We start from the raw sequence: 18,650 nt of genomic DNA on the forward strand, positions 1-18,650 counted from the left end.
ACAGCTGCTTTTTTATCTAATGTCTGCAATGGCCAGTAACCCACCTTCATAGCCACAAAACCTTTCAGAAAAGTGTCTCTCTTACCTGAACACACAGTTTTGGCTCCCTGTTGTGGTAAACCCTCAAGAATCCAGTTCCATTATATACTTCTGTCAACACAGATGCTATCAGCTGCTCGAGGTACAGTCATACCACTGATTCGGAAGCTGAAGGAGCTTTTCGATCAAGATGAGGGTCAAGCAGTATCAAATAACACAAGTACAATCACCACCTCTGTTCTCCTAATAGAGGTATTTCTAAAAATATGTACAATCATGCTTTTCCTTACAATGCTCCTCTTGCATTACTATAAAAATTTCAGTGACGTCTTCAGAGTAACATATGGTTGTTGACTTCAATGAACTCTCAACTGTACTACCACATTCTCTTTACACAAATGTTTATTTCATCATCCATTTGAGTAACAAGTAGTTCCACTCTCAAGAAAAGGCACAGATGATGATAAATAATGCTACAAAGGTGTTTTGATAATTAAGATGACTTGTTTGGCTGCAGGTTTTTTTCATTCTCAGGAAGGGGTTTGTGAGTGCCACATTTTTCTGAGTGGTGTTTCGGATACCGCCTACAAAATGGGCTCTTGGTATTCTGATCTTTTACAAATGATGTCTGATAAATGGTTAAGCCATCCTCGCTGCTAGGAACGGAGTCATGAGCCCATAGGAAGAAGTTTTGCGAGTTCTGTTGCTGTCTCTCTGGTTCAACCTTCCTCCGGCCCATACCCTAGAAAAAAAAAATCAAAAGAAAAATTCATGTAAACATATGACTTATAATCACAGTTTCACAGATGAATCTTGTAACAGTCACTACCCCACTGGGAAGTTAACAAAGCTGTTACTACAGTGATTTCAAGAACTCATGGCTGATCTTTAGTAAGTTAAAAATAATATTATTAGACTTGCCTGTATGGACATTTCTGGTTGCATATATAATGGGAAATGTGTTGACCTTCCACCTCGTAGTACTAATAAATCCCTTATACTTTGCATTTCTGTAGCATACTATATACTCAAGGCTATTTAGCTATACTCGGCTACATTAATCTTCAGAGTAACCCAAAGAAACAGGTTAATAATTTTATGTTCAGACTGCAAGAAAGAAACTGAGATAGACCATGAAATCTGATTCTTCAAAGCTATCCCTTGTGTGTCCAAACACAAAGAGACAGAGCCTGATTTTCACACTCCATAGCTTGCAGGAAATTTATTTGGAATTATGGTTGATCAGTATCTGTAAAATTATGAGACACTGCACAAAGTGCACAGAAATGGCAGTTAGTCAGTGAATAATGAGTATCAAAAAAACCTAGCTGTAAGAGCCCAAAGTTAGACAAACTTTCACAATTCGCTGCTTCCTCCTCTATTCATTATCTTGTGAAGTGCACTATTTCTTTCAATGCCTAGAAAACTGTCAACAATCTAAGAAAAGTGGAAAAACATGAAACTGTTGCACATACAGCAAAGCCTCACACAATTTAAATTCTATTAAAAATTGTGGCTTCTGCAACATACATTTAAACAGTTATATTATAAAGAGATGCGGATGGGAAAATAATACATTCTGGAGATATATTGTCTGTCCCCTATGGATTTCGGTGAAACTTATGATAAAGATGAGTCTGAATCAAATATGTGGGGCTGTGAATTATGAGTGGCTGACACCCCTATAAAAGTTCATCACAAGGCAAATCACTTCTAGCAGACTAATAGGACTGTAACTTGTTACAAAACCATGTTAGGACATAGAAAATAGGATCTCTAGAAAATGCCTGTCAGAGGCCCTAATCATCGGGTTTTTGTTCCCCTTGAATTCTGTCACTTTCAATGACCGTGTGTGCTGCTGTATAGCTGTGCCAGCCTCAGGGAAGTCCCATCCCTATACTAAAAAAAAGTGTGTTTTCCTTTGCTGTATATATTTTTCTTTTCTCACAATTTTTAGCATCTATAAAGTTTGCACGAGAGAAAAAAGATCGTGTTTAATCTCTGGCAGACAGATACATGAACTTGCTTGATCTTCTCAGTGCTGGGTACTTACCAAATCAAAATACTCTCCTACATTCTGTAGACAGTGTCTGTTGTCATGAGAAGAAAATGGAAAGTTTTTGTTCACTGCTCTCTGAAAAGAAGAAATTATAGCAAAAAAAATATGAATATTCACATACCTTGTTTGGAGTCCACTAGTCTTAGTTCTTATATTCTGACAGATGCTGAAACTACAGCTGCCTGTGTTCTAACACGGAAGTCATATATTAAATCTTCAACTGCACCCTCATTATATTATAATTTTACAAAATCATCAGGAGAATTTGCATTCCCTTGACTTGCTGACTATATATGATTAATATAAAAGCGTGAATTTTCAAATAAAGAATGATACATTCTGTCTGCAAGCAGCAAAATACTAGATCTATGTCAGGATTGCCTTGTTTGATTCACTAGTAAGCCTAAAGCTAATTAAAATTAACTACAGAAGGGACCTCAAAACTGAATTAATCTATGATTTATGTACTGAATGTCATGTACACTGCTTGTTGCAGGGGAAGTAGAGGAAGTATTAATTGCATAACTAATTTATAATCTCATTCTTTAACATAATGTTCATCCAGTCACTAAAATGAAACCAGAGTTTCAGAAGAAAAAAGGACAACTGCAAAAGAACCATTTTAAAATTAATTTAACATATTTAACTTTTTAAAAGTTTATTATGTATCATTGTCATATTATTACAATAGCTAAAAGTTGAAACATTGCAAACTCTTCTGGACTATTAGATTGCCTCTGTTCTTCCCCAAGCATAACTTTCCTGCTTCATGCTGGGAACTTTATGTTTCTTCTGTAAACGCTCTAGCAATTTTTACTTTTAATGTGGTGAAATACATTTTTCATCTTCCAACTATGATATATTCATCTCCAAACGGAAGAGCAAGTTTTAAATGTAACACAGTTTAAAAAAATGTGTTTCAAGAGTAAGTGAATCTGAATAATTTCTAATGATAAATGTAACTGGATGACTGATCCAGCAAGAAGAATCACTAAATACAAAATATGCATGCATGGAGTCAGCTGCGTGATCATATCTTAAAATATTTGGCACACTAGACAGATTATCTACCTTTTTAGGTACGTACCACAAGTTCACTTGTTTTCTCATACAGATTCAAGTAGACTACAGTTTAATGGATAAGTAAATTCAATTGATATATTCTCATATATGTGTTTAAAAATAAGTACCTTCTAAGTCAGTAAAATGTAAGACTTGGTAAAATATCCTACTGCAAGTACATGTCAATCTTAACATTTTAGGAATAGCATTTATTACTAGTGCTTATATGCTACAGGAAAATTGAAAACCAAGATGGTAAATATTGAATATTGTCTCTTGGAAGGATTCCCCATATTAACTAATGGTTAAAAAAAAATCTATTACAGAATAATTACAGGACTATCATGAAGTAAGAAATGAGAGGTAATATAAGCTTAAACAATATGTATTTCTTAGAAAATTAATTAACCTCACAGCCAGTGAGTTCCCTCATACAGAGATTAGAGACATCCAGCTTCTCATGCAGTGAGCTTCCAACACTCTTATCAGCACTTGTTAAAAATGTCACATAAACAAACTCCCTCAGATTGTTCCTGTGACATCACGTTGTAGCCTTTAACGCATCTTTGTACTCTCACCACTGGTTTCATGTAATTCCTCATTTATGACAGATAGGAATTCCACTTACTGTTTTTAACAGTGAAGGGCTGGTAAATACAAGACAAAAACAACCAGGTGAACAGTCCTACTATTGTTGATAAAAGGTCCATCTGACCTGGTTCACCTTTTCAGACAGTGGCTAAGGCAAGATGCTCCACAGAAAGGTATATGTACTATCAACATAATGCATACTTATGTTACAGTATAATCTCCTCCTTTTCACTAGCCTCAAGCCTCCCTTTTAAATATTCCTTCCCAGCCCATTTCTGCTCTTCATTATAGCAAACTCTGTGAAATGAACTCAATATAATTGCTATGCTTATAGAAAATGAAAACAGAAAATCTTCTGTGCACAAAGTGGATGGGTAAAGCAAAGCTCAGTCTGATGATAAAATAAGCACATAAAAATGTGCTTATAAAATTCTAACATTTTAAATACTTCTGATTTTAAAATACTGGATTTTGTTTCCAAGATTGTCCCAAATCCCCTCATATTTAAGCAAGCCTTAAAAACATTTCACATGGGAAGCTTCTAACTTTTTAATGATCAAAAAAAGTCTTATCCCTGAATATATAGGATTTCTGACATTCAAATCAAAACAGATCATCAAATTTCAATTAAATGTTCTTATAGGGCTTTACACACAGGTTTTGGACAGATAGATCATAATATATTCTGGCACACAAATGTGTTTCGAACAGCTAGAGCGGCTAATAAAAGAGTAACTGATGCTGGAAATCAGCAATAACTACAGCAGGACTTTGAGTATCCAAAATTACAACCAAGTAACAGTGAAATCTGTTTCTTCCTTAACACAGCTAGGAATCATTTTACTCCCTGAGGCACAAAGTCTGCCAGTCCGCTATGACTGCTTTGCTAACTCTGTAAGTGCTATTCTTACTTATAACTTAGCAAGTGATATCTTGCAAAAAGAGAGCTCTTTAAATTGACTGTATTGCCACAGCAACTCACCTGCTCCTGAGCTCTGTATGCTAGCGGCAATCTATCCTCAGTACCCTGAGCTGCTTCTGAGTCCTGGACCTGTTTTAGTGCAGAGCTTGTAGGTGACTCAGGTTGACTCTGGCACGCTCCAGAGTGAGAAAACTAGAAAATAAAGAAAATTGTGATCCATTTAGAAAAAAAGCCAACAACAACAAAAAACAAATACATCTGATCACCAATGTAGGCAAAATTGTATTTTCCCATTTATTTTTTATTATTTGGATTATAGCAGCACCTAGTGGCCTCTGGAAAAATCAGGAGCCTCCCACATACAACACAATCCCTACCATAAAAATCTTACAACATAGATCAGTAACCGGACAATAATATTATTTCTCCAGGAAGTTTCTGACAACTGTTTATATGCTGATAATTCAACTAGCAAAACCACATATGCTATAACACCTTTTTTTTGCCCATGCTGTTGTACATAGTAAGGTCGCACATAGGTTTGAAAGCACAAAATTTCTGGGAACAGCTCAGCGAAACATTAGGCCCAGGGGTTCGGAGAGGGAAGAACAGCCTATGCCAGGTGCACATCGCAGCGCCCCAGGACGCCAAGGCACCCCAGCCCAGGGCCCAAAACATGAGAGGCAGCATTTCTCTTGAGGCTGAGAACCCAGGCAAACGTCAGCTAGCATTTTCAGAAGTTAATCAGCTAAATATAAAGTTAAGACACTTTCCAGTGCTGTTAGAAAAATGGGGGGTGTGTGGGGTGTGTGTGGGGTTGGGGAAATCCTGCCAGAGTTTCTTTTAGCATTACTTCCCCCGGATACCTAGGGCACATTTTCTTCCTAAAAATCAGGGACGGGAAACCGCGTTTGTGGCTAAAGACAAAGTCACCCCTCCCAAGCTTTTTCGAGTGTTTAAGGCTAAAAAAGCCCTGGGGAGCTGGGGGCTCCCGGCCGGCCCTCACCCATGCTCCAGCGTGCTGCTGGCTGGGGCGGTGCCCCCTGCCCCTGGGCATGGCTCTGCTCTGCAAGGCCCCTGGCCTGCTGCTGCCGCTTGTCCTGCTCACAAAGTGGGGCAGCGCCAGGGGAACCCCCCACCGTGACATCAGACCCGCTGTGACATCAGACCCGCCATGATGTCTGACCTGCAGTGACGTCAGACCCACCCTGATGCATCACTAAGTGATTCTGTTGCTGGAGGAACAGCCTGACAGGCAAAGGCAGTGCTACTCTTATCCCTCTGCTGTGCCGCCAGGGCAGGGGGAGTTGGTAAAAGTATGGAATGCTGCCTTAAAGTGGGAGAGAAATGGAATTCCATTTAAAAATGAATTAGTTCTGCACAATTACTGCAATGACACTTCACAATAATGTGAATATAACAATAATGGTAATAGCTGAAGAAAGGAGGGTCATTTTTGAGGAAAAAACTAAGGATGTTATGTATATTGTTTTAAAGTTGTAACCTCAAGCTCTTCTTAAAATCACTTTACACATACACACACCTTAATCACCTACACAAGCAATTTTTGTTTAAAAACCTGACAGCACTGTAAAGGTATTTTTTTTTGCCTTTGAGTTTGAGCACCAGCTCAATACCCATATTATTTCACTGTCAGTGTGCTCTGCCAGAAAGCACTGCCCTGGCAGAAACCCAGCACCACCAGTGTCCCTCAAGGAATATGGGGGTGGGGGGATGCCATCTACACTTGCCTGCTGGCCAGAAAAATCCCTAGTCCGTTCATCTGTGTTACAGACATAGTCCCTGAGATGGATATAGCAGAATTATTTTTTTTTATAACATTTTGTAACAGGTTTTTATGGACAAGGAAGTGGAGAGCCAACTGAAATGTAAGGCTTCTTTCACAGAATGAAAAACTGGGGCACAAAGCCCTTGCTTACTGTGAAATAAGGCTGTGGGTGAGCTGGAGACAAGGCAGAACTTCTCACTAAATTAAGCACAAACCAAGACTTTGTCTCCTTGGCCTTGACAGACTGTAAAGAACATGACACTTGTACGGCAAGCAGCCTGATTTCCAGTATATTGATATTCAAGGCTAGCTTATGTGGGAATCAGACACTATCGCTGGCAAATGGAACAAGAGAAAATACAGTATTTGTATTAGTTAAGTATGAATGATTCAGACAGTCACAGCCATTTACAAAGTGCAATTGCAAAGTTCCTGCAGGAAAATCTAGTTTTCCATCCTACTATCAGACACAGGTATAATATTTGGGAACACTAGCAGACATCATGATTTTTCAAGGCTTTCTTCTAAATGACCTAAATACTTGTTTCTCTACTTGTTGAGCTTTTCGTAATACAGATAAGAGCAATTATTTGGAACTTGTCATTATTCATGATGCCATGCTGAGTTACTTTTCAGTACAAAAGTAGGTAAATTGACTTTTATGATGATTTAGAGGCTAATGCAAGCCTTGTTTATGAAAAATAAGCTGTTGCAGATAATGCAATTTTGATTAAAGAAAAAAAAACCCCAACAAAACCCAACAGTTGTAAGCAAGCTCTAAGAGCAACATGTTTTGGAATACTTTCATGATTGTACTGTCACGTCAGCCTCGACTGTAATGAACTGCACCAATGTCTGAATGTGCCAGGATCAGCTCAGAAGGCTGTGGAGTTAACTCATGCTATTTTTAAGACTTAAGCCCGTGATAGAAACAACTAGAGAAGGATAAAGAATGTGACAGGCAGAGGAACCTGTCATTTGTTTTCGTTCTATTCTCTTAATTTTCAGATTAAGTAAATTGGTGCTCCTTACTGCAAACTCAGGCAGCACTTTTAAGGTATTACTCCACTAGAACCTCTTTTTTCTGAAGGGCTGCAAGTTTTGTATGTACTGCTGTTCTCCATTGAGATATGGGTAAAACTGAGAAAGTTTAAGGATGAAATATAAAAGGTCCCTTACCAACACCATGAAAAGATTCTAAGGGAAGATAAGGAATAAATAATTCATTTAAGGAAGAGTTGTGCCAGTCCACAATGGCAGTAGGCATAGGTCCAATATAATAAAAGCTTGACTAAAACTGCTTTAAAACATTACCTTAAATAATTGTATTTCTTAAATAGATTTTTTATGTGTATTTGCATACCAAAGTTGTTGCCGTATTTATAATATTGTTGTTACTGCTAAAAGACTTATGCTTTGTGTTAGTAAAAATAGGTAAGATTATTTCAGCTTGGTTCACAAAGGAAACAAGGTTTACGCAACTGCACTTTCTGATTCTCGGATGCCATAATAATTTTCAGATTTTCAGGTCACTTTCAATCAACTTTGATAGAAATTAAGAATTTTGAAGATGACTGGGATCACCTAAGCTCAGCGAGGATCAGTGGCAGGACAGAAAAGTACCTCGGTAAAGAAAGGCAGGCCCTGGCCCTGTTGCTATGTATGTTTAGGGGGATGATGACAGGCAGAGAACATTTGTACTTCCCAACCACTCACAAACTGTACTCTGTTGTGGCCTGGAGAATAAACAATCTAGTCTAAAAGGGTAACAATAAACATTAAGAATTCTTTGTGCGCTATTCAAGGCACCATTTACTTGCTTACGCCATCACAGCTAGGCCTTTGTCAAATTAAACTAATGAACAAGAGGCCAGCACAACACATTCATGATCCCCCTAAAGGTAAGGTGCCCTGTCACAAAGTTTTCACTGGTTTCATTGAGAGTTATTCAGCATCTCCGTAAACCCCATCAGAAAGCCCTACTGGCCCATTTCCTTACCTAAGCTACCTAACACGGCGGTTAGCAGCGTAGCAGTCCTAGTCTCAGGGCAGGGCTGGGACAACCGGGCCCCAGAGCAGGCCCCAGGGGCTGCCAGCTCCCCGCCACACACAAACGCCCTGAAAACCACAGCACCTCACGCTCCCAGCAGTGCACACGGTGGCGCTACCAGACCAGCTGCTAACGGTGCAGCCCAAACACAACCACCCGCTTCGGTTCGGCACCCCTGGGCGGCGGGACACCCCGCTGGGAGCCTCACACCAGCACCTCACCGCCCGCCATCGCCACCTTCTCCTCACCCCCCGCACCGCCCGCCATCGCCACCCTTCTCCTCACCCTCCGCCCCGCCCGCTAGCCCCACCCTCCGCGCTCTCCTATTGGCCAGAGCCCCCTTGCTCCGCCCACAGGGCCCCGCGGGACTTGTCCGTAAGTGTCGCGAGAGGTGGCTGCTCCCGAGCCGGCGCGCTGCCCGCCCCCCCGCCGGCAGCGGGCGCTGACAGCGGCCTGCAGCGCCTCCGCGCCGCTCGCCCGGCCCCGGCCCTGGCCCCGCACGGGCCGGCCCCGGCAGGCGAGTGGAAAATGGAGGAGCTCCGCGTTGTGGGGGCCGCCGCTTCTCTGAGGGGAGACGCGGAGGAGCCTAAGCAGGTGACGGCGCTGGGGGGGCGCGTCTGTGCCCGGCAGCCGTAGCGGGAGGGGGCCCTGGCGCCGCCCCGGTGCCGCGGGCGGCCCGGCTGAGGCGCGGGGGGCGGCGGCGGGCTCGGCGGTCGGGCGGGGCTGTACCACCGCCCACAGGGGTGTTTGGCGGGTGTCCTCCCGCCGGTCGGGCGGGTCAGGGAATGCTGCTGGGAGGGCTGGAGTACAGGAGGGAACGTACTAATTATGATTAAGCTATAATTGTGAGCAGTATTTCTGTTGTTATGTTTAAGTGCAGCGTGCTGCCTTGTATTTACATAAATAGTGTCCTGTGGATCTGTTTTTCCCTTACCGTGTGCCGGTTCAAAGCTCTTTGCACGAGCTGGCAGCTGCGTTGGGCTGTATTTGAGGGGGAACGCGCAGTGGTAAGGCGTGCGTACCGAGTGAGGTTGGCTTTCGTGTTGGTCTTTCTTAGCACACAAACTTTTGAGGCATTAGTGGGAATTACGGTTGATTTTCCACCTTCCCAAGTAATTCCACCTTCTGTGGGGAGCCAGCCTTAATCACGCCTTAGCCCTAAAGTGGGATGTGTGCTTGGTGCAAGCATTGGAGTCGGGGTAACTAAAATACTCATGAGCGTATATGTGGGAGAAAGTTGGGAGCAAGTGCAGGACGGGGGCTTTGATCACTTACCATGAAAAATAACTGATAATCAGGTAGTTTCAACTGCTGTTGTCTATGATAAACAAAATACTTTTTTTCTTTGAAAACCAGGGCTCGGTGTTGTTTCTCGGAGGCAATGAGGTGAAGAGCAGTGCTGTGGTGAAATACTCCTCTGCCCCGCCACAGGCAGCGTTCGCCCGTCTTCAGGAGAAAACAGACCTGAAACTTCCACCTGCCAACTGGTTACGTGAGAGCGCAAAGCTGGGACCGGCGGGTACAACCATTCTTGGCAACAACAAAAAAAGTAAACCGTTTTCAAGGTAAATAAGAGCAGGCACTATTTTTTTCCAGGCCTTTAAGAATAATTCTAGTAGTTGACTTGACACTATGTAATTCTAAGTGTAAAGTACAGGCTTTACCATAGCAACTAGCTATTGCTTTTTTTTTCACTGTACTCCCTCTGCTTTTTCATCCTTAGTTCTTGCCTGTGTGCTATAATCTTGTCTCCTTTGTAAATGATTAATGATGCTGGAAATGCTGTTGATTATTATTTTTTTAAAGTGCATGTTGACACCTTGCCTGAGACAGTCAAACGGCCCTCATGTTCTTCCCTGGTTGACTGTTGTCAATTGGCCAAAACCAAGGTAGTCTGGCTAAGCCAGCCATTCCGCTTTTGATAGCAGGTGAAAATGGAACAAAGGTGGTTCACCTTGAAAGTTACAGAGCCAATTTATACTTCTTCTGGATCTTTAGAAACTGGACCTGGCTAACTAATGGCAAAAGACACTTGGTAGTCATGTCAGGAGTGAACACAGAAGGTGAAATAAGAAGCAAAACCAAAAAGCAGTGTTACCTTTCAGTATGGATGTTAAATAGTTGGATAAGTTGAGTTCTGAGTGTTTGTAAATAGGTTTAAATCCTGTGCTGCACAAGCAAATTCACACTAAGTCAACTAGTTAGTGAAATTGAACAGTTTGTGGAGGGTCTATGTTTAGATCCTCATGATCTGTTTTAGGAGATGCACGTTTTTGAGCAGAGTAACATGTTACTCAGGGCTCTGACTTTTTCCTATTTATTTTAGGTACCATGTTTGTTTGTCAAATAGATTTTGGCAGTTTAATCTCTCTAATGTTAGTATCAGAAAGCTAATACTGAAGGTATAGCTTCAGATGCTTGCACATCATGTATTTTTTTGGGTTATGGTAATATCTGGTTTAATTTTAGAGACTGATCTGTATGTTAAAATATTCTATTCTGTTCAGCTTATTTAGAGAGGCTTTAATGAGGGTGGATGAAGATACAACCATATTTTGTCTGTTACAGAATCTAGGCCAGTTTCAGAAAATATAAATAAGAGGTAAAATGAAATGACAGCTGCTAAAATGAAACTATTTAAGGTGCTTAATGCCTTAAAGAGAAACTCTTTGAAAAACTGTTTTTGTTTTTAGTGTTCAATAAAAAAAACAACTCAATTTTTCTAATTTCCCATAGCTCTCTTAACAAACACTTTGAATAGTTCCAATTTTCCTGATTTCAACAAAACTTAAACTACCTTTTAGAATGTCTTGCAATTGGATCTAAGCACGTCCAAGGGTACCTTTTGAAGAACTTGTTGAATGTGAAAATGATATGATTTTGTTAATTCACTTTAGATGTTGTTATACCTGGTAACATTTACCTAGACTTCTGGTTTTTTATGAAGGAAAAACTTACAAATATTTAATAAGCTTAAAAAACCAGATCTCTAATGCCACGTTGCATTTGTCTAAACTTGTATTATTTTCTAAATAGCTTTGGGATGGCATATGACTTCATTGACTCAGTTGGAAATGATGTAGATGTTGTGTCTGATTCAGAGGTATGTATAAGTCCTATCATTCAAACTCTTACGTTGTATAAACCTTATTTTAAGTTCCTGTCTTGGCTTCTGTCATCTTTGTGTCCTTTGAGGACAAGTAAAGGTCCCCTAGTGAAATACAAACAGATCCCCTGACTTGGTCTGTCATTTAAGGGAGCTGCGATCACTGAATAAGGGATGTAGAGATGAAAATTATTATTTCCTGTGTATTCCTGCAAATAACCTTTGATTAAAATATGCAGTGTAATGAATGCAGCACGTCAACCTTGCAATGTAGTCGTCTTGTGTGTTTGAAATTAGCTATTTTGATGTAAATTATTACTCTCTATTAAGTTTTTTCTATTCTTATCTAGAAGAGATACCCACTCTCCAATCTACTTCCTCTTTCCTCTAATTTTTGCCAGCTTTTTTGGTGCTGGTAATATCTGTAGAATTCAGATGAGGCTATTCAGAAGAGGAAATATACATACTCATTTGCTGCCTCAGTGTTGATGTTTGGCAGATTTTTATTCAAAATTAGGTCTTTGTCCAGATTCCTCCAGATACCTGACAAAGTGTTGGTATTCCTGTGGTGAAGATAAGGTTTTAAAATCCAAACCATCCACTTGCTTGGATTGTTTAAAATCAAAAACGTCCATTTTGTCACATGTGGTTGTGATGATCCAAAGAGAGATCATGTTTAAACCACCTGTGTGGTTTATACTGATCTCTTCATCATCGTTACTTATCTTCTCTGACCTCAACAAATGCAACTTCCTGTGAAATGGCCTTCTTAAAATCACTGGCACTATAAGGTTTTATTTGCCTGCTCATCCCTCTCCAATGTTTCTAGTTTATTCTTTGCTTAGAATTTCCGAGGAATTGTCTTACAGTGTATTATAATTATATTGAATATTATCTCTGTTCTCTTTTTCTCCTGCAAGAATATTAAAAAACTTCTGAAAATACCTTATAGCAAGTCACATGTGAGCATGGCAGTACATCGCATTGGGCGGACGCTTTTGTTGGATGAGCTAGATATTCAAGAACTCTTCATGAGATCATCTCAGGTTAACTGTTTGGTTTTTGTTAAGTATGTCGTATGGTCAGAATGTATTATTTCAATAACAGTGTAGCCAGCAAGAAAGCATGTATATATTGGAATTCCTGAGAGCCATATGTGAGTACAAAAGTTCCTCTATTCTGCAGCAATTGGTTTACCCACAAACTGCTTCTGATGTCCTATATTTATGGTACTGTAGGATTAAAATTCCATGTCCCACTTTCCTATAATTATTTCAGTATTGCTATACTCTTTTATTAATTTTATTATTAATACACAGTATTTGTAACTGTGGAACCTCTTACTATGTATCTGACTTTCTAGTGCAGTCAGCTTTTCAATAAGAATGTTACTTTTCTAGAAGATACTTTTTCAATAAATGACCAATTCAAGACTTTAGCTGTGAAGTAATTCTGGGTTTCTCTTGTTGTTGTGGATGAGTATTCATAAGTTAATAAGGCTCTTGGTTTATTTCACGGATGCTTTTTGATATTAATTTTGTATTTATGGTACTGCCTAGACAGGGGACTGGACATGGCTGAAAGAGTTTTATCAAAGGCTGATTGATCAGAAGTGGCAACGAAAAAAGAAGAGTAAAGAACATTGGTACCAGAAGGCTATACTTTCTAAATTTTTGTATTACAGGTAACCTTATGTCTGCATGAATCTTGATGCTGCACATCTTACTTTTGCCTGGTTTCTTGTCTTGAAGTAAATGTTAAAATTATATTTTGGGTTGTCATATTTACTGATTTATCCTTATACAGATGAAATTGAGGGATAAGATCAGGAAATAATGCAAATGTTTTAACAGAAATTGAACTATTTTAAAGTAAAATTAAAGTACTGAAGAGTAAAATAAACAGTATGACTTAGTTAACTACATATCTCAGTATTTCGCTGAGGGAAGAACAACTTCAAATGTCCAAGTTAAGATAGTGACACCTGCTGTAATTTTGTTAAAACTTTGAGCAATGAACAAATTGTCCATATAGCAAAGTCATTCTTTGAGAACAGTGCATCAAATATAGCAATTGTAAAACGAATCTCTGTGCATACTGTCAACTGAACTTTTTAATGTTCCTTTGTCAGCATTAATGGTGATGGAGCTGCTCAGCCTGTTCCTTCCACTTCAAAACAGCACCAGGAGGGTCCTGTTTCAGGTGAGAGTGATGAAGCAGGAAGGGCCTCTTGGCCAGCTCCTTTTGAAATGCCTTCTTCATTATCTGAAGATCCGGGTGCCTCTAACCAGGTTAGTGTGTATGATGTTTTAAATGGCACCTTAGTTTTTGTAGAGGCATATATATTGAAAGGTTTTCAAAAGTGCTGCTGCAGAACTCTCTGCTGAAATAAATTAACTAAGGCGTTAGAAAGAAGAACTTGGCAGTATGTGCGGTTTAGCTTATGCCGGTGTTTCAGAGCTCTGAATTTCAGAAGTATTTTTTTCTGTCACTGTAATACTAAATACATATTTATCTACACATTTTTGAGAAGCAAAACATTTGGCTTGGAGTAGTCATCAATGACTTTATGTAAAAGTAGGAAAATCTTAGGTTTCCATGCACACCTTCTGAATATCAGGTCTTGGCCTTTCTTTTTAAATTTGCCATGTAAATGAATCTGTTGTGGCCCTGAATTTATTAGGTGAAGAAGAAAATTAAGATCTGTGAAAATGCTTGTAAACAACTAAGCAACATTTACAGATACTTGCTATGAGATTATCGAAGTGGAAAGGGGAGATGTTGCAGTAATTCTGCAACAAACTGCAATCATTATTAGGCCCTGATTCTAGGGTTTCAGTCAGTGGCTAAGCTTATTTATGAAAACTTAATTCCTGGCGTTTTTGAGTAATACAATACAGGAATTGATTTAATGTTTGAGAGGTTGAAAGATCTGTTGTATTCAGTCTACATTAGTATAATGATGATGCTATAGTTATGCTTAGACTACCAACTGGTATGCCAAATGACTGTCAGCTAACTTAGGAAGGCTCTAAGCTATGTTATCCATAAAATTGTAACCTCATATGTTGTGGTCTAGTAATAGTTTCAAGTGGTGAAATATTTCAGTACTTGGAAGCTTTATACTTCTCTCTTCTGCCTTCTTGAGGAGCTATTGCCTAAACCAGACTGTTTATCATAAAGGAGCTATTGTGCATTTGTACAGTGTCACTTTCTTTAATTTACTAATTGGGATAGAGGTTTTACTTCTGGAGAATGATAATCTGGTGCTGACTCTGGGGTAATAAAGAGTTTCTTTAAATTTTCTGATTTCTTTCCAAAGCCTCTGAGAATATAAAATCTAAAATTTTGGTACTACCTATAGAAAAGAAGTATTCTAGTCGCTGACTAGAGGTTTTTTGTAGTTTAGTGCATATTTATTTAAAGATATTAGAGGTAAAGGTTTTTCCCTTCTATGCTTTTGTTGTTCAGATATTTTTTTTTAATGGCCTAACTTTACCTCAGCAGCAGAATCACTCCTTATCCTTGTGCTTTTCACAGGGTAGTGTGCCTCTTGAACCCTCATATATAGTGGGGCATGTGGCCTCAGCCCCCAAAGAACAAAACCTGACTACTTTGTTCAATGACGGGGAAAACAGTCAGGTATGCTATATGTGAAATTTGAGCTCAAACACTGAACCCCCAATTTAATCAACCATTTTAAAATTTGGTCTAAATTGGAACAGAGAGAAAAACTAAGTCCCCTGTAGAAGTAGTTTTTGTGGCATTTGCAATCTCAGTCTTTTAAGTTAATGTGAATGCGTAGCCTAGTTCATTCTGTGCTGTCTTTTATTTGCTGCTTTTGCTTCTCGCTTTCTCATAATTCCACAGAGTATCATAGAGAGCAAGTTTTATAGTAGTGCTTTATAGACCAGTTTTTTCTCTCTTAATGAAGGGACTTAAAAATGACTTTGTTCGTAATATCTTGTGGACTTTTGAAGATATCCACATGTTAGTAGGATCAAATATGCCTATATTTGGAGGTGGGAGATACCCTGCTGTGAGCTTGCGTCTCAGGTGAGTTTTGAAGTTAATGAGATACGTATGCCAGCCTTGATTGACTTGTTGCTTTGCTTCCTCTTTAGCTATCTGCATTGTTTGACTCACTCAATTTTTACATGCAGTTTAAAGAATAAAATTTGTACTTTAGACTTAAGTGGTGATGGCATTGTGAAGTGCAGAAAAACAGAAATGGAGTCCCAATGCCATGCCACTGCACTGTGACTTGAGATGCTCTGCTGATCTTTTTCTGGCTCTAAGTAAACCTTTATTTGAAAGTACTTGTGGTTTGCAACCTTTCCTGACTTCAGTGAGAATGCTGAGTGTTAAAACACTCCTGTATATCTAGCCCTTAGTTTTATTCTATTGCTAATTTTATAAAACAGAGCAGTAGTATTTCTCCTCTTGGGATTCTGAATTTCGGTAACTTCTAGTTGGGTATAAATACCTAAAACTTGTGATTATAATATTTCTAAGTTCTGTCTTACTGTTCACTAATACTTTCTGCTGATCACTTGATTACTAGTCTTTCTGTTCCTGCCTATGCATAGGCAAAGAATGAGTAGAAACTTGAAACTTGGTCGGTATATTTGTTGTCTTTTTAAGACGCGTATAGGAATTTACACTTGCTTTGCAAGGAACGTTGGAAGGTCTGTGAGAAAGCTTGCGCTATAATTAGTTGCAGTTAATATTGCCATTCCTTTAGTATTACTTAATAAGTACTTATTATCTTGGTAGTAGTGTGACATCTGAAGCTTGTTAAGTTTCAGTATATGTGCAGGTAAAAATTCAAAATTGTTGAGGGAATGTGAGTGTATTTCATTGGAGAGATTGGTACATCTATTGTGTTTGATATAATTCATTGTTATAACAAGCCACAAATAATTGTTTTAGTATCCATCCACTCTCAGGTGACTCAAATCTAAATCCCATTGGTAAACATCCATAGTATTTTCTGAAGAGTAAATACTTAAATAACATGAGAATTACTTATTCTTAGGGATAACAACAAGCCAATAAATGTGCTGACAGGAATTGACTATTGGTTGGACAACTTAATATGCAATGTACCAGAGCTTGTGATGTGCTTTCATGTTAATGGCATTGTTCAGGTAAGTCTGGCACTTCGCACTATGCATGGTTAATCTGTTCTTCTGTTTCTGAAATTGCTCCAGTTGTAACAGATCTCTTTAAAATCTTACTGCTCTGACAGAAAGATTTACAAAAATCCTTTATTGCAGAATGAGAAGTATCTACACAGCTTGCAACAGCCACTAAAAAATACTATGCTCTTCATTCCTCTCCCTCCCATGCATGCAAGATTCCTTCTTTCCCTGATGTATGAATGAAGGCAAAAATAAAAAAATGTAGCAGCAGAAATAATGTTTCTTGCATCTTAAAATCTGTAGTGTTCACTTGTCAAGGTAGATGCATGCTTTTTAAACTTTAGTTTGATTATTTTGCAGTAGACCACACGTATCAGCTGAGTTTCTGTTGTACCTGATAGTGTATAGTTGCTTCCTAGGCTGACTGGGTTTCATCGAAGTAGACGTAGAATGGTTTGGGTTGGAAGGCACCTTCAAAGATCATCTCATTCCAACCCCCTGCCATGGGCAGTGACACCTTCCAGTAGACCAGGTTGCTCCAAGCCCTGTCCAACCTGGCCTTAAACACTTCCAGGGATGGGGCATCCACAACTTCTCTGGGCAACCTGTTCCAGTATCTCGCCACCCTTGCAGTCAAGAATTTTGTCCTAACACCTGATGTAAATCTACCCTCTTTCAGTTTAAAAACATTACCCCTTGTCCTATTGCTACAGGCACCACTAAAAAGTCTATCCCAAATATAGTTAGATTTTGCACCTTTACTGTTTTTTCACCTTTTATTCTCCAGTTACCATGTTTGTCATGGAAGTGATGTTTAAAAGCTTTTTAAAGCTCTTACTGAGTAGCGTAATCAAGATGTGCTTGCTTTTAAAGTAAATCATAGAAATTAACTCAATTTATCATGACGCTGTATCAAATAGTAGCCTTTTGTTTCTTTTAGCAGTTGGTAGAGACACTGCTCTATAGATTTTTGGGGAGGTAGGTAGCAGAAAACCCTCCTGATCTTGATACATTCCTTGCAGAAATATGAAATGATCAAGACTGAAGATATTCCCAATTTGGAAAACTCCAATTTTTCTACCAAAGTGATAAAAGATATTGCTCAAAATATCTTATCTTTTCTGAAATCAAATTGCACCAAAGAAGGACATACTTATTGGTTGTTTAAAGGTAAGTAGATTTAGATCTATTTGAAGAGCTTTATGTTAATGCCAGGTTGATTAATGAAAGGTCTTACCTTTCAGCAAGTGGGAGTGATATAGTAAAGCTTTATGACCTAACCACGCTTTGTGAAGAGACAGAAGACAAATACCAAAACCCTTTTACAATGCCTGTGGCAATTCTTCTGTACAAGTAAGTTTTTATAGTTTTTGTTGTAATATTTAGTTCTTGGTGCAGTTGTATTAAGAATTCAGACCAAAAAGTACATTACAATTAAAAAATGCATTAAATGAAAGTAGTCTTTTACACATAAGCTTGGTAAGCCGCAGTCCTACAAAATCAAACCAGACTTTCTTCTGTTCACCATTTCTCAGTGTAAACTACACTCTTGCTAAGTAAGTCTTGTAGACCCATCATAAAGTCTGGGAGATCTACATTTGCATCTGGGTACATTTACAGTTCTTCTAGCACAAAGAAATTATTCTGTGATACATGATTTTGTTCAACCTTCTTCTAGAGTTGCTTGCAATATGATGCTGAAGAAAAACCAGAACAAGAAACACTATGGCACTATCAGGACATTGCTCCTGAATTGTCTTAAGTTATTGGACAATGGCAGACATCCTCAAGTAAGAATTGCATGTTTTCTTGTAACTTTTTGTAAATATAATAAATGCTGTCATCGTAATACACCTAGTAATATATTGTGTGGTACTTCCTCCTTTCC

At 39.0% G+C, this 18,650-nt stretch overlaps 2 protein-coding genes across 4 annotated transcripts in view; one reads left to right on the forward strand and one right to left on the reverse strand.

The window, feature by feature from the left end:
- Nucleotides 1-423: 423 nt before the first annotated feature.
- On the reverse strand, nucleotides 424-8,779 carry TEX36 (testis expressed 36). The gene is made up of 5 exons (XM_056352096.1): nucleotides 8,723-8,779; nucleotides 6,614-6,772; nucleotides 4,734-4,865; nucleotides 2,093-2,173; nucleotides 424-781 (listed from the first exon to the last, which is right to left on the reverse strand). The coding sequence occupies exons 1-5, from the start codon at nucleotides 8,777-8,779 to the stop codon at nucleotides 533-535; spliced, it is 678 nt and encodes a 225-aa protein (XP_056208071.1). The 3' UTR covers nucleotides 424-532.
- Nucleotides 8,780-8,919: 140 nt separating this feature from the next.
- EDRF1 (erythroid differentiation regulatory factor 1) overlaps nucleotides 8,920-18,650 on the forward strand; it is a 28,545-nt gene continuing 18,814 nt past the window's right edge. Inside the window, exons 1-12 of one of the 3 annotated variants that reach the window (XM_056352531.1) lie at nucleotides 8,920-9,106; nucleotides 9,869-10,077; nucleotides 11,549-11,615; nucleotides 12,539-12,664; nucleotides 13,178-13,302; nucleotides 13,750-13,909; nucleotides 15,159-15,260; nucleotides 15,553-15,674; nucleotides 16,657-16,768; nucleotides 17,785-17,932; nucleotides 18,007-18,115; nucleotides 18,441-18,552. In XM_056352531.1, coding sequence (XP_056208506.1) covers nucleotides 9,041-9,106; nucleotides 9,869-10,077; nucleotides 11,549-11,615; nucleotides 12,539-12,664; nucleotides 13,178-13,302; nucleotides 13,750-13,909; nucleotides 15,159-15,260; nucleotides 15,553-15,674; nucleotides 16,657-16,768; nucleotides 17,785-17,932; nucleotides 18,007-18,115; nucleotides 18,441-18,552 — 1,458 coding nt within the window. In that variant the 5' untranslated portion in view covers nucleotides 8,920-9,040. Of the gene's footprint in view, nucleotides 9,107-9,868; nucleotides 10,078-11,548; nucleotides 11,616-12,538; nucleotides 12,665-13,177; nucleotides 13,303-13,749; nucleotides 13,910-15,158; nucleotides 15,261-15,552; nucleotides 15,675-16,656; nucleotides 16,769-17,784; nucleotides 17,933-18,006; nucleotides 18,116-18,440; nucleotides 18,553-18,650 lie in introns of those variants that run through there. The other 2 variants (XM_056352532.1, XM_056352534.1) reach the window with 2 other exon arrangements.

The sequence above is a fragment of the Falco biarmicus genome, chromosome 9 (genome assembly GCF_023638135.1).
Source record: "Falco biarmicus isolate bFalBia1 chromosome 9, bFalBia1.pri, whole genome shotgun sequence".
NCBI lineage: Eukaryota > Metazoa > Chordata > Aves > Falconiformes > Falconidae > Falco > Falco biarmicus.

Excerpts from the sequence above, each read along its gene's own strand:
- TEX36 (XM_056352096.1), bottom strand. The coding sequence starts at position 8,779 with ATGGCGGGCGGTGCGGGGGGTGAGGAGAAGGTGGCGATGGCGGGCGGT. Across the intron at positions 4,866-6,613 it reads ACCCACAGCCTTATTTCACA|TTTTCTCACTCTGGAGCGTG; the intron begins GTAAGCAAGGGC and ends TTTATTTTCTAG. Across the intron at positions 782-2,092 it reads TAGGAGAGTATTTTGATTTG|GGTATGGGCCGGAGGAAGGT; the intron begins GTAAGTACCCAG and ends TTTTTTTTCTAG.